At 54.0% G+C, this 14,544-nt stretch overlaps 1 protein-coding gene across 1 annotated transcript; it reads left to right on the forward strand.

Annotated features, from left to right (window-relative positions):
• The first annotated feature begins 4,798 nt into the window (after positions 1 to 4,798).
• On the forward strand, positions 4,799 to 14,332 carry KLF6 (Kruppel like factor 6). Its single transcript, XM_038530210.1, has 4 exons — positions 4,799 to 5,156; positions 8,206 to 8,779; positions 10,187 to 10,310; positions 11,169 to 14,332. Exons 1-4 carry the CDS (start codon positions 5,055 to 5,057, stop codon positions 11,218 to 11,220), a joined length of 852 nt encoding a protein of 283 aa, XP_038386138.1. The 5' UTR covers positions 4,799 to 5,054; the 3' UTR covers positions 11,221 to 14,332.
• The last annotated feature ends 212 nt before the right edge of the window (positions 14,333 to 14,544 follow it).

A 14,544-nucleotide genomic window follows, 5' to 3' on the forward strand; every position in this document is an offset into this window, starting at 1 on the left:
TAGAGAGTGGGGGAGGGGCAGAGGGAGAGGGAGAAGGAGAGTCTCCAGCAGACTCCCCTCTGAGTGTGGAGCCCAATGTGGGGCTCGACCCCACAACTCTCAAGATCGTGACCTGAGTCGAAACCAAGAGTCAGGTGCTTAACCAACAGAGCCACCCAGGGGCCCCAGAGGTGCTCTTTTGGGGTTATTTATTGATTGGACCTGACTGGGACCCCATGTTGCCTCTGATTGGCTGTGACCCTCAGAGGTGACTTCATTGTACTGCCTACATTCACTCATCAATTAAAAAAAAAAAAGTGTGTCGGGGGGGTAGGGGGCTGGTTGGGGGTTTATAAAACAAATAACAGCAAACTGAAGAGATGGATGTATGTTGAATAATTGAAATACTGCCTTCAATGTACGAAATGCTTATTTGTCATAAGCGGGGGGTTTTAATGCCTCATCTTTCAATTCTACCAAATGGAGTCCAACAGACATTTCCATCTCCTATTTCAAGGATGTGACCGAGGCCACTCGTGTAGCAAGGATAACCAGAGCCTAAATACCATGCCGCACTCCCCCCTCTCCCAGTGCCTGGCCTTCTCTGAATCTTCTGGGCTGATCTTTTTAGAAATCAGCTGTGACTAGTATAACTCAGATCCCACGCACACTTTCTTCTCATGGGAGGCTGACACTGTTTCTCCCCCAAGTAGCTGCTTATACCAGGAACAGAAATGCCTCTGTTTTAAGATAGCTCCCTCCCGTGTAGCTCCAGCCTCCCCCGCCCAGGGAGCTGTGCCTGTTTTGCAAATGTAGGAGTCCCAAATACCTGGCCCGTCACATGGCATGAATAACACGAGCTGGATGGCTCCTGGGTGCAATGGGAGCTCCCAGAGCTTATGGTTTTTGAAAACCAGTCTACGTATCCTGTTTTTATGCCATTTTATTTTTTTTTCCTGAGAATTACCATTTTGAGTGTATCCATATGATGCCCAATTAGGTTCACCCTCCTAAAGATAAACTTCTAAGTATATAGAATACTTCCAAGTATTTGTAAGTATTTGTCTAAGTATTTGTCAGCACACTCAAGAGACAAGGACAAACCTACGTTTTATAGGAATGCAGATCAGGAAAATGGTTAAAATAATGACTAGTTAATGGTTCAAAAGGTACCTAGGGCACCATAACCGTGATGCCCATACACGTTGCACAGAGCCGTTCCCTTACCTGGACTTGGGGAGGACTCCCCACCCTTCCCCTGGCCTTCCTCCGCACGCCGGGGATGCCGGCTTTGCCCCCTTGCCTCGTCTCTGGATTCCTGCTTCCTTTGGCAACGGCTGCTGATGACTGAGAAGATCCTACCCCAATAAAACCACCTTCTTGGAACTACATCCCACATATGACCAGCTGCTGGTCACCAGGTCGGCTCAACCCGTGGCTGGTTCGAGGCCAAACCATCTCAGTTCCTGGAAATAGACCCAAGGTGCCGGTCGCACCTATGGAAGCCTGGACACCCTCGGTTCCTGGGGCAAAGTGAGACGCACACAGGCCACTGATAACTTGCATCGATCCATTCTGGATCATCTTCACAGACTCTACGTCGTAGGTACAATGAGCCAATAACCTTTTCTCACTCTGGATCCCCAAACAAAGGCCCCTGGCTAGAACCTTACAGGGTCATAAACCTGGTATATTCCCATCTGCTCTCATCTGTGAAAATCCAACATACGAGACCCTCCCGGATTTCTTTTACACGCTACGTTTTTGAAAACCTCAAAGAGATGTTCATTAAGCTCTCTGAGATAAAAATGAAACTACTAGTTATAATTCAGTTTTCCATTTTGAATTTTAAAATGCACATTCTTTGTGGTCTTGGCATTTTTTCTTGAAAATGAACATTATGGTATATTTTAGGACATAATTCATACCGGAAAAAAAAAAAAAACACGTTGAATGTCAGCAGCATCCTAATTTAAATGGTTTGCACATTCAGAGGAAAAGCTTCCTTGTTAACCTCGCTGAGGGTTCTTTGAGATTGCAGCTCTGCTAGATAGACAGGCTCCACCCAATGGGATGTGGACTCTGCATCTTCCTAGGGTGCGGGCCGCTCTGTGCTACAGGTAACAGGTACACGGACGCGTTATGTTCTAGATCCTTGGTTGGCAAAACCTCCGTGGGCAACAGATTGCGTGAAGGGAGCTTGTCCAAACACAGTGCTGGACAGCCCCACCCCACCCCAGCTTCAGATTCTGTGGGGTCCGGGCCTGGATCCCGAAAACTGCATCTTTAACAGGTGCACAGGCACTCGGGATGCTGTTCTAGGCCTGGGACCCTGAGAACCAGTTACAAAGCATTTCCTTGTTCAAGGCCAAAATTCTCACCAAATCCAAGTGTAAAACCTCTACTTTATCCTAAAGTACCCCAGTCAAGAGCCAGCAAATCCAGCATGAATCTTCCAGGCCTCTCTGACCCTTTCTCTGCAGGGTAGGCAGGTTTCCCAGGCATACGGTGTGTGTGTGTGTGCCAGAGAGGGAGTCAGGGAGAGACTCCGATGCTGTCCCAGCAGGTCAGGCCCTGCTTGGTGGGGCTTCTGGACCCTCAAAACACTGGGTCTGTACCCCAACTCCCGGGGTCACCAGCAAGGCGGGCCTGAGGGCTGAGGGGGTGGAGGGGAATACAAAGCCACCCAACCTCCCCGTCCCCCTCCAGGGGGGGTTGGGTGGATCTGGAGTTGGAGGGGAGGGATGGAGGGGACAGAGCGGAGGGGGACTGAGGGACAGAGGAGGATGGACGGGGGACAGAAGAGGATGAGGACAGAGGGGGAATGAGGTAGGAGCAGAGGACAGAGAGGAACAGAGGGGGACAAGGTGGGAGGACAGAAGAGGGTGGGGGACAGAGGAGCATGGAGGGAGATAGTGCAAGATAGGAGAGGTAGAGGAGGGTGGACGGGGGACACAGACGGGTCAGAGGAGACGGAGTCAATCAGAGGACAGAGGATGGACAGGGAATGCAGAAGAGGATGGAGGCAGGGGACGGAGGAGATTGGATGAGGGGCACAGAGGAAGATAGGTGAGGCGGGCAGGGAGGACGGATGAGGGGGGCAGAGGAGGATGGGTGAGGGGGACAGGGGAGGATGGGCGAGGGGGGCAGGGGAGGATGGGCGAGGGGGGCAGGGGAGGATGGGCAAGGGGGGCAGAGGAGGATGGGTGAGGGGGCAGGGAGGACGGATGAGGGAGCAGAAGAGGATGGGTGAGGGGAGTAGAGGAGGATGGGTGGGGGGGCAGGGAGGATGCACGGGGGCGGGGAGGATGGGCGAGGGGGGCAGAGAGGATGGATGACGGGGGCTGAGGAGGATGGGCGAGGGGGACACGGGAGGATGCACGGGAGAGGGGGAAGCCCGAGGAGGATGCACTGGGGGCAGAGGAGGATGGAGGAGGGGGGGCAGGGGAGGATGGGTGAGGGGGGCAGAGGGAATGGGCGAGGGGAGCAGAGGGGATGGGCGAGGGGGTCAGGGGAGGATGCATGGGAGGGGGGAGGCCGAGGAGGATGGGTGAGGGGGGCAGGGAGGACGGGTGAGGGGGGCAGAGGAAGATGGGTGAGGGGAGCAGAGGATGGATGAGGGGGGCCGAGGAGGATGCACGGGGGGGAGGGGGGGCAGAGGATGGGCGAGGGGAGCAGGGAGGATGGGCGAGGGAGGCAGGGGAGGATGCACGGGAGGGGGGAGGCCGAGGAGGATGGGTGAGGGGGGCAGGGAGGACGGGTGAGGGGGGCAGAGGAAGATGGGTGAGGGGAGCAGAGGATGGATGAGGGGGGCCGAGGAGGATGCACGGGGGGGAGGGGGGGCAGAGGATGGGCGAGGGGAGCAGGGAGGATGGGCGAGGGGGTCAGGGGAGGATGCATGGGAGGGGGGAGGCCGAGGAGGATGGGTGAGGGGGGCAGGGAGGACGGGTGAGGGGGGCAGAGGAGGATGGGTGAGGGGAGCAGAGGATGGATGAGGGGGGCCGAGGAGGATGCACGGGGGGGGGGGGGGGGGGGGCAGAGGATGGGCGAGGGGAGCAGGGAGGATGGGCGAGGGAGGCAGGGGAGGATGCACGGGAGGGGGCAGGGGGCACGCACGGGGGGCGGGGCGGGTGCACGGCGGGGGCGGGGGCAGAGGATGCCAGGGCGGAGGCGAGGCCCGGGGCGGCCGCGGGGCGGGGGGACGGAGGGGCGTCCGGGGGCAGGGCCGGGGCTGGGGCCGGGGCCGGGGCCGGGGCGCGGAGGCCCGAGGGCGGCCGGCCGGGCAGCGCGGCGCACGGAGCGGCTCGGCGGGGGCACCGGGACCGGGACCGGGTCCGGGGGGCGGGGCGCGGAGCGTCCCGGGGCCTGGGTGACGCGGCCGGGGAGCGGGGAGCGGGGAGCGGGGGGTCCGGGGTCCGGGGTCCGGGTCCGGGCCCGGGCGCGGGCGGAGGAGCGGCTCGGCCGGTCGGGCGGCCGCGGGCGCACTGAGCCGCTCGGCCCGCACCTCCCAGCGCCGACTCCTCCGGCGCGCGGCGGCCCGCGCCTTATATACCCTGCTAAAAATAGCCTGCGAGGACGCCGTCCAATCAGCGCCGCCTGAAGTTCGAATTGGGCCAATGGCCGGGCGGCTGACGGAGAGGCTCGGTCACGCCAGGCGGGGCCGCTGTGAGTCGCCGCCCGCCATTGGCCGGAGCTGACATCACCGGCGCGCGGCCCCCGGGCCGGGCGCAGCGTGATTGGGCGGCGCGCGGGGCGGGCATGGGCGAGTCACGTGGGGGGAGGGAGTGGGGGGAGCCGGGCGGGGAGGAGGGGGGAGGCTGGCAGCGGAGCTTTGAATAGGGAAGTTTTGCAGGGGTTACGTTTGCAGTCAGTCCGGTGTTTGCAAATATTGTGTGGGCTCGCGAGCGCGTCTCCGGGCTCCGGCAGGATCCGAACCCGCGGCGCCTCACTGCTGCGCGCTGAGTTTGCATGAAACTTTCCCCGGCGCTGCAGGCACGGCCGCTGCGCTCCCGGCTCCAGCCCGCACAGCTCCCTGCGTTCTCGGCGGCGGCGGGGACTGCCTCTTCCAGCCCGACATGGACGTACTGCCCATGTGCAGCATCTTCCAGGAGCTGCAGATCGTGCACGAGACCGGCTACTTCTCGGCGCTGCCCTCCCTGGAGGAGTACTGGCAACAGGTAAGCCGCGCTCGCGGGGCCAGGTGCCCGGGCCGCCAGCACCGTGCAAGCCCGCGCGGGCTGGATGCTCGGCGCTCCGGCGTGCGCGCTCCTCCTCCTCCTCCTCCTTCTCTTATTTTTCTTTTTTTTTGTTTGTTTGTTTTTTTTTTGTGTTTTTTGTTTTTTTTGTTTTTTGTTTTGGATGGTTTGCGTACATTTTGTTAAAAATAAAAAAAATAAAATAAATACATAAAATCCTGAGCCTGAGAACGAGCCTGTGCTGCGTGCGTGCGGGAGGCACCTGCGAGGAGCCGGGGACGGCGCGGAGCAGGGCTGTCACCGGAGCGCGGCGCGGCGGCCGGGGCCCGGGCTGCAGGGGCGCAGCCTCGGGAGGGCAGCCCCGGGCTCGCGGCTTCTGCCCTGGGCAGCCCTGGGCAGAACTTTGCTGCTCCCAGCAGCTCCACTCTCCGCCGCTGGAGCTGCTCCTGGGAGCCGCCGTACAGTGCCAAGGGTTTGTTGTTGCCTTTTTTTTTTTTTTTTCCGAAATGGAGAAATCGTTTGTGTTTTGCTTTTTTTTTTTTTTTTTTATGTTTGTACTGACAGTTTTTGTCCCCCCCCCCCCCAATTAAAAATGTCACCAGTGAAATCTTTCCACCAGCTCGTTGTCCCTCCTGGGCCATTTCCAGTTTCTCCTTCCTCTTTGGAAATCCTTAAGATGTGTTTCGATCTGCCTTGTTTTTCTTTACCTGCGTCTTTTGTTGACCAGAAAGAGAGAGGAGGAAAAAAAAAAAAAAAGCCAACAATGTTTGCACAACCAGTGACTTCTCAGTCATATGACAATGAGCCGGTCCAAATTGCTTTAAGTCTGAGTTTGAGGAGAAGAGTCTCGGTTTCCGGCATGTTTTTTTTTTCCTGTTTTTTTCTTTTCTTTCTTTTTTTTTTCTTTTTCTTTTTCTTTTTCTTTTTCTTTTTTTTTAGTGGAACTGGAGTTTTTTGACATTGGACATTTAGGAAAGTTAACCTCTTCTCCCCCCCCACCTCCTCCCACTCCCCCAATTCGTGAGGATTGCCTGAAGGGAGAAGAGAGATTGTGACACTTGTCCCATTGTCTTTAAAAAGATAGAAGGAGGGGTCGGGGCTGTCTCCGTGCCCTGCCTGGCTGTTTGCTTTTTGTCACAAAGTGAATTAGCAGATCAAACATATTCTGTGCGTTTCAAAGCCTAGAAAGCTTTTAAAAGGGATGAAATGCAAAGTGTTGCAACCTTCACATGCCTGCTTAATTGTTCCAAGCCCGATCCTGCCTTCCTCTCCCCTCCCCCCCCCTTCCTCCTAAAGAAGCTGCTCCCTAGGACGTGATTGAAATTGATCTAAGTAGTTTCCTTCGGGCATTTGGGATTTGGGCCCCAAGCCAGGCTGAGCTCCCGGTCGCCTCCGGAGCCTTTTAAACTCTCCAAGAGCTCCGTCTCGGTCCCCAGTGCTTATCAGCATAATGGAGATTTCAAATTAGCCAGATTATGAAAGTTTAACAGGATCGAGGCAAATGTGCTTTCCTTTCTCCTTGGCGCATCAGCAACGTACCTTGCCTGCCGCCGCTCCTCGGAACACTGCTTCTCGGAACCCTGTAGTGGGCACTGGAACTCAGATGTCTAATTTGAGGGCACAAGAGAGAAAACAATGATTGTCGTCCCCCCCCCCCCGCCCCCCCCGCTTGCTCACGCTCGCTGTGTGACGAGTCTGCGGGGAGGGGGACGGGGCTGTGCCGTATTCCGTAGCAGCAGGGCACAGTTGCTAAGTAAGCAAGCAAGCAGGAGCCCTTGGGGTCGGCTTTGCCAGTCCTGAAAACGATTTGCTGCAATGAGCCCAGTGCACTGTAGACATTTAAATCTGTCGAATTCCCGTGGTGTATAGACCAGCCTTATATGGACATGCAGGCAGTTGATCCTAGTAAAGATAAGGGCAGACACAATTTAATCCTAAAATGTTTCCTACCGTTTTTCTTTTCCAGTGGCTAGAAAGTTTGAGATGGTGGGGAGAGGGGATGCTGGTGTCTCGGCAGTTGTAGCTTCTTGAAAGGTTGGTTGTGCGGCTGGGGAGGGGGCACTGTCCATGACACTCTGCATGTATATTTGAACCAGGTCCTTTCTTGGCCGCTGGTCAGAATTTCAAAAAGGAAGTCTCCTTTGGCATTGCGTGAAAGAAACCGAGTGATGACTCATACAGTTGTACTCTTGGCCAGGAGATAAAGTTCTTGTCCACTGTGGGACTCCCAGCAGGGCCGGGGAGGAATTTCCCGTCCTGCATCGTTTACAATAGCAGATGGCCATTCTGGAAGGATTTCTGCACTCCTGTGGTCGAGGCTCTTGTTTTCCTCTCCCCACCGTGGAAGTCCTGAAAGTTGTGTGCGAGCAGGGCCCTGCTGCCCTGGGGAATGGCCTATCTTTGAAAGCCTCCTGGGTCGGGGCCCTACGGGAGCCGGGGCTGGTTTACCCGCCGCTCCCCGGGGTCCCTGAACACAGACCATCAGCTCGCTGCGTCCGCTCGCCGAGTGTGGCCCCGGGCTCCCGGCCCCCGTGTCTCTAAAGAAAGACCCATGCAATGTCACGGCACGTTGCCTCGCGTGCACCGCGGCCTCTCTGTCTCGTGCGCCACCGAGGAGGGTGGCCCGAGCCTTCCTTGATGCGCAGGGATGTCTCTCGAGACTGTCAGGTCATCTGCTTAAGCCCGTCTCGGGAGCACGTGCCTGAGGCCGGTGTTCCCTGTGTGGTTTACAGAAACTCGGTAGTCACGTCACTGCTGGTAACCAAGGCAAAGACAGCCCAGTGACCGGCAGCCCTTGTGGCCACTGGTCCGGCCTGCGGGGGCCCTTCTCCGGAAAGCGCCTCCATTCCTAGAAACCGCTTTCCCCTCGCTCTCCTAGAGACGCGATGGTGCAGCCAGCTCCACGGCCACAGTCTGTTTGCCCTTGATTCCTGCATGTTTTTGGAAATGTGCTTTTTTTTTTTTTTTCTTTTCGGTTACACGGTTCGTTGTCATCACGATCACGTGTCTTCTTGTGGTTCCTTCCGCACAGACCTGCCTGGAGTTGGAACGCTACCTCCAGAGCGAACCCTGCTATGTGTCAGCCTCCGAAATCAAGTTCGACAGCCAGGAGGATCTGTGGACCAAAATCATCCTGGCTCGGGAGAAAAAGGAGGACCCGGACCTGAAGCTTTCCTCCAGCCCCCCCGAGGATGCTCTGAACAGCCCCGGCTTTGCTTACAACCTGGAGACCAACAGCCTGAACTCCGACGTGAGCAGCGAGTCCTCCGACAGCTCCGAGGAACTTTCTCCCACCACTAAATTTACCTCCGACCCCATTGGCGAAGTCTTAGTCAACTCGGGGACCCTGAGCTCGTCGGCCACCTCCACGCCCCCGTCGTCCCCGGAACTGAGCAGGGAGCCCTCTCACCTGTGGGGCTGCGTGCCCGGCGAGCTGCACCCCCCCGGGAAGGTGCGCGGAGGGACTGCGGGGAAGCCCGGTGACAAGGGCAGCGGGGACGCCTCCCCGGATGGCCGGAGGCGGGTGCATCGCTGCCACTTTAACGGCTGCAGGAAAGTTTACACCAAAAGCTCCCACTTGAAAGCACATCAGCGCACTCACACAGGTCAGTCCCTCCTGCGACGCGGGAGGTGGGCCGCTGGTGGGCGCCACTGCATCGCACCAGCCCTGGGAGGGGGCCGGGGCTCGGCCGGAGGCTGGCAGAGCAGACACATCCTCACCTCATGCTTCCCCAAAAGAGTTGGGTCTCTGGGGAGGACAGAGTAGGAGCTGAAAGACTGGACGTGTGTGCCCGGATCGGGTGAGACTTTCAGATTAAACAGACGAGGTAAATCCATTCTCCGCCCCCACCCCACCCCTCACTCACTCCGACCTTCCCGGGGATGGGATCGCCCGCGTGCCCGGGCATCACGTGGCGGGGACTTGCCTCCGGTTTTCTGTACTGGAACTCGAGGGTTGGGGGCGGGGGCGTCCGCGGGGCTGAGGGGTGGCAGCTGGACCCATGTGCTGGCCCCTGGCCGCTTCCCAGGAGCTTCCCCGTGTCTCCCGCGGCCTCTGTTTCTGATGCCAGTTTAAAAAACAAAAACAAACAAACAACTTTGCGATCAAAGTGCACGACTGGGATGAAACCCCGTTTGAAAGGACTGGGGTGGGTCAGATAAGGGAGCATGACCATGTGTTCTCTACGCCGGGCCAGCTGGGTGCAGAAGCCCAAAGTCCCCGGGGCACAGGGCAAGGGGGGCTCTGGCCGAGGGGGTCACCGTAAGTTCTGGCCTGCCCCAGGGCCGAGAGGGGACGCTGGAGCCCTCAGGTCAGGGTCCCCGGCGTTGCTGGCGTCAGGACCCCGGTCCCCGTCTGCCCCGACGGCTCGCTCGAGGACGGGCAGAGGCCAAATCTTGAATGGCCTTGGGTAGCACTTTTAGCTAAGTTCGTGTGTATCCTCTGACCGACCGGGAGCAGTCAGTTTGGCCATTTGATTGTCATTTAGAAAGTGCTTTGAAGGCCTTCGGATGGGGTTTCCCAGAAACTCATGACCTCAGTTTTAGAGAAATGCCGTTTCCCGGAGGAAAGTACAAAGCCTCATTCCATAGGGAAGTGAGGAAGGAACAAAGTAAGTGCTTGAGAGAGACCGTTTCCATGGAGAAAGCAATAAAACCCTGCCCCCGCCAGGGCTGTGGGTCCAGTGGGCTGACACGTCACCTCAGAAGTATTTCGCCAGTCTGAGTATTTGTCATTCTTACGCTGTAACTCTGATTACTGGTCACGTGGGCCCTGCCCGGCCTGGGTCCCCTGCACAGCCCTCGGGGGCCCCAGGCCAGGTCAGGAAGGGACCCCGGGGTGTCCCCCAGAGTGCCCGCCCGGCCCTTCACTGGGGCGTGACACGGGGGGCCGAGGCCGGGCCCCCAAGCTCGCGGATGAGTCCACTTTGTCCAGCTGCTTCCCCGTCCTGTCCCTGCACACCTCCTCCTCCTCAGCGAAGTCACGGTGTGCCTGTCGTGTGCTCTCTTCCCAGGAGAAAAGCCTTACAGATGCTCATGGGAAGGGTGTGAGTGGCGTTTTGCAAGAAGCGATGAGTTAACCAGACACTTCAGAAAGCACACTGGTGCCAAGCCTTTTAAATGTTCTCACTGTGACAGGTACGTGCACAAAGCGTAGGGGCGCCGAATGCCGTCCCCGGAGAGGCACAGGCCTGCAGTGAGGAAGGCAGGGTGGCCCGTCCCATGCCCGCACGCCTCTTCTCGGCCTCGGACTTTTTGAGAGAGTCTGTAATCTGCCAGCTGCCCCAGTTAGGGAGACCTGTGCTCTGTGTGCGTGAGACTACAGGCATTTCCTTCATATTTTCAGAAGGCTGGCTTTCAGTCCTTCCAATGGTTGAATGATGAGGTCAGGCGAAATTCTCCTGAAAGCTGATTGGCGTCCTCGATGTATATTCCCATCAGCTAGAATTTTCCTGCCCCAGAAAACCGACTGGCCAGCTGGCTGGGACTCGGAGCAGACCTCCCTTCCCTTGGAGAGGGGTTGGGGTTAGGAAGCATAGGCCAGGGGTCTGTAACCTCTGTGAAAGCCATAGAGTCTCACCTTCCCTTCTAGAGGGAATGCGGTTGGGGAGGACAGGCCAGGGGAGTCTGTAACCTCCATGAAGGCCATTGAGTCCCACCTTCCCTCTGAAGGGATTGGGGTCGGGGCGCTCAGGCCGGAGGGGTCTGTAACCTCCCTGAAGGCCATGGAGTCCCACCTTTCCTTCTAGAGGGGTTGGGGTTAGGAAGCACAGGCCAGGGGGTCTGTAACCTCCCTGAAGGCCACGGAGTCCCACGTTCCCTTCTAGAGGGGTTGGGGTCAGGGCATGCAGGCCAGAGGGTCTGTAACCTCCCTGAAGGCCATGGAGTCCCACCTTCCCTCTGGAGGGGTTGGGGGTGGAGGAGCGCAGGCCACAGGGTCTGTAACCTCTGTGAAGGCGGGAGACCTAACGTGTGGGATGCCTCTTTGCCCTGCAGGTGTTTCTCCAGGTCTGACCACCTGGCCCTCCACATGAAGAGGCACCTGTGAGGGAGCAGAGCAGCGAATCCTGCGGGCTAAAAGGCTTCCGGGCTGAGAGACAGCCGTGGAAGGAGGGTGCGCGTTCCAGCCAAAGCATGCCATTTTCGCACCCCACCCAGTTTGCCTCCAGGACCTCTACTTGGAAGGTCTTTCGAGGGCGAAAACCGTCGTGTCGGAGCGGCAGAGCACCCGCGGCGTGTGGTGTTTGGGTGGCCCTGGACTCGCCACTGGTACCCATCTCCCGAGTGCTCCCTAAGCCTTTGCCGTGAGCATGTGCACTGAGAATGCTAATGGTCGGGTGTCCTGTATGTGGAGGATCTGTGAGTTAGTGACTGAGTGATGGAGGCAGAGTCTTTCCCCTTGCAGGAGCAAGCCTGCGAGAGGCAGCACGCGCGGAGTTTGAATGTTTTGTGTGTGAGGAGTAAACCACGAGATGAGATGACCACCAATCATTTCCCGGGGGGTGGGGTCTGCGCCTTAGGAAAAGAAAAAAAAGAAGAAGAAGAAGAAGAAAAAAAAAAAAAAGAAGGGAAACCATGGAGGGCGGGAGTGGGTGGTCGAGACCCCCCGGAGTGGCGAATGGGTGTGGGGAGGGGAGCCCCTCCCCGTGTGAGAGAACTTTCGGTGTCTGGTGCAGCTACGAGAGAAAAAAAAAAACAAAAAAACAAACAAAAAAAACGTGCAATGTGTCAAGTAGCTTGTTTACTTGCTACAACAGAGCTCATTTGTTACCCGTTGTATAAGCTGTGTATTTACAAATATAACACATTGATAACTTTTCCTTATAAGACAAAAAGTAATGCATGGTCTGGGGAACTATCTGCTTTCCATTCTTAAAAATCAGGACAACGATGTTAATTCCAGTTACTGAGCAGCTAAGATAGGATTGGTCAAATTGGGTGATCCCTAGCCATCTGGGCCTGGCAATACACAATCCCCCCCCCTCAGCCCCCCGCCCCCGTCGATTTTGTAACACTCCCCCTTTCAGAAAGGTGTTGTGCAGCATAGGATTATTTTTTAAATGATTCTGAATTTGAATTACCTTTTTGGAGAATTTCGTGATGCCCTTTGAAGACGTGGGGCATATGTTGGGTATCAAGAATGCTAGGGCTGGGAATTGCTAGTCTAATGTTACATTAGACTGAGATCCTAAAATTTTTCTCAGTTGGGTGGATAAAACCACTAAAGCTTAGAAACTGTTTTCTCATGCAGCTAAGTTTCTCTTATTTATGCCTTGAGGACTAATTTCTGGTTTTCTAGCTGTTAATGCACTGTAGATTTTAATAATGGTGCCTTATGCAAGTGGCCCCTTCTGCGGGGGTCTCATACAGGGGTATGGGTGATGCATGCTTTATTAAGGCTCTTTTTTCACCTGGCATTGTACTGTATCAATATATAATACAGAAAAAAAAAATCTCTTTAAAGTCCTCCTTCACAAAGACAAATAAAGAGATGAAACTCCCCAAACAAGTCAGTATTTACTTGCTATTTTAGACAACTTGACTGTCAGTGTTAAAAGTGGAAAACATACGATAATTGGAAAATCGGATCATTTCTGCCACCATGAGACTTTCACATAGACTTTGCACAACAATTGTATAGATCACACACCGGCTGTATTTAATATGTAACGTTCTCACACATATTAAAGATACAGAAGTATAAAAAATAAAACAATGTTAATGTATTTGCTTAAAAGGCACAAGTTCCACATATCTATCTAGCTATCTGTCGGTAATACAGAAAGTATATTACTTTTTTTAAAAAAGTGGGCGGAATTCTTGTGTATGTATATGTGTGTGTATAGTATGTGTACGTGTGTGTGTGTGTATATATATACATATATAGATAATATATAAATATTTTTTTAAGGAAAAATGAGAATGTTTAGATAACAAAATTCCACAGCCTGTGAAGAAATATTTCAGAATGGCCATAAAGGAGGTAAAAATGAAAACCATAACTTTTATAAAGGCTTTATCTGTGATTTAATGATTTGCTACAGATCCTTGGCATCCAATTTATTCCAGACCGCTGGCTTTGCTCATCCTTATTGGCAGGTCCAGAACAGGGGACCTTTGGCCATTCAGAAGCAGCACGAAGGGAATACTAGCCCACTAATTGGTCTCAGACACACGAAGGTTTTGATTTTGAATTTCAGCCTTATTAGAACATCTAACCTAAGAGTAAGCTAATCACAGGGATTCTTTTTTAGAATACTTTTTATGCAGATGAAGCTATTTTTTCCAGCACATAGAATCTTCCAGTTTTTCCAACGAGTAATTTCCCCGAATTGGCATACCGCAGCATGGACAGCTGATATTTTATCCAGCTGCTGGCTTGTGGGTGTGGATCTTTTCTTTATATATATATATATACATATGTGTGTGTGTGTGTATATATATATACATATATATATATACACACACACACACATATGAGTCTGGGCTGGTATTTTGTTTGATCTTCCTGGAAATGAGCAATGATGAAAGCTCACATAACTGGTCTTGGGTAGTTTTGTTTTGTTTTTTAAATCTGGGCTGATGAATACACTTACCTGAAGAACTCATTTCATTTTGCTGAGGGGAAAATGCACTTTTCTTTTGGCGATTCCAAATCCAGGCATTTGATTTGCTGGGTTTTGGGAAACTCCTTTATTTGGCCGTGCTGTGTTGCTTAGCCATAACAATTCCATTAAGCAAGAAGGTAAACAAAAGACAAAAAAGGAAAAAAAAAAAAAAAAAAAAAAAAACCACAACAACTTGCACTGGCTTGTCTCACTTATGAAACACCATGAAGTTGTTTGATTGGGTGGGGCTGGGTGCCATGTGTGTCAATGCCTGTAATTTTCATAATAAGCAAGTACATAAAGAATTACATTCTGTTCAGGTGATAACTGAGCCTCAATCAAGCAGAAACTTTTTGCTTGACATTAAAAAAAATTTCTATTAGTGAAATTTCTTTTTTTTTTTGAAGCACCCTGTTATCTAAAGAATCTTTGTAAGATTTTTGTAAAATTTTGTTTTACAAGATTTTATTTGAAATTGTTTTTTGCAAGATTGTTATATTTCTGTATGAATGTATTTTTTATTGGAATAACATAAAAGAATTCTTATCAGCATCTTGAGTCTGGTGGTTCTTTTTTTGGGGGGGGGGAGAGGGGAGGGGGTGTGGGGAGGCGAGGGTGTCGACACAGATTCCTGTTCTATTAATCATCCTGGCTCCTCCTTGGGAAATAGTGCTTGGGCAACCCTGACAGCCACTTGCCTGCCTTTTCCCCCTGACTTTTCAGCGGCCTGTCTTTGGAGTTAAGGTGGAAAGAAACTCCTGATG

This window comes from Canis lupus, chromosome 2 (assembly GCF_011100685.1).
Source record: "Canis lupus familiaris isolate Mischka breed German Shepherd chromosome 2, alternate assembly UU_Cfam_GSD_1.0, whole genome shotgun sequence".
In the NCBI taxonomy this organism is placed as follows: domain Eukaryota; kingdom Metazoa; phylum Chordata; class Mammalia; order Carnivora; family Canidae; genus Canis; species Canis lupus.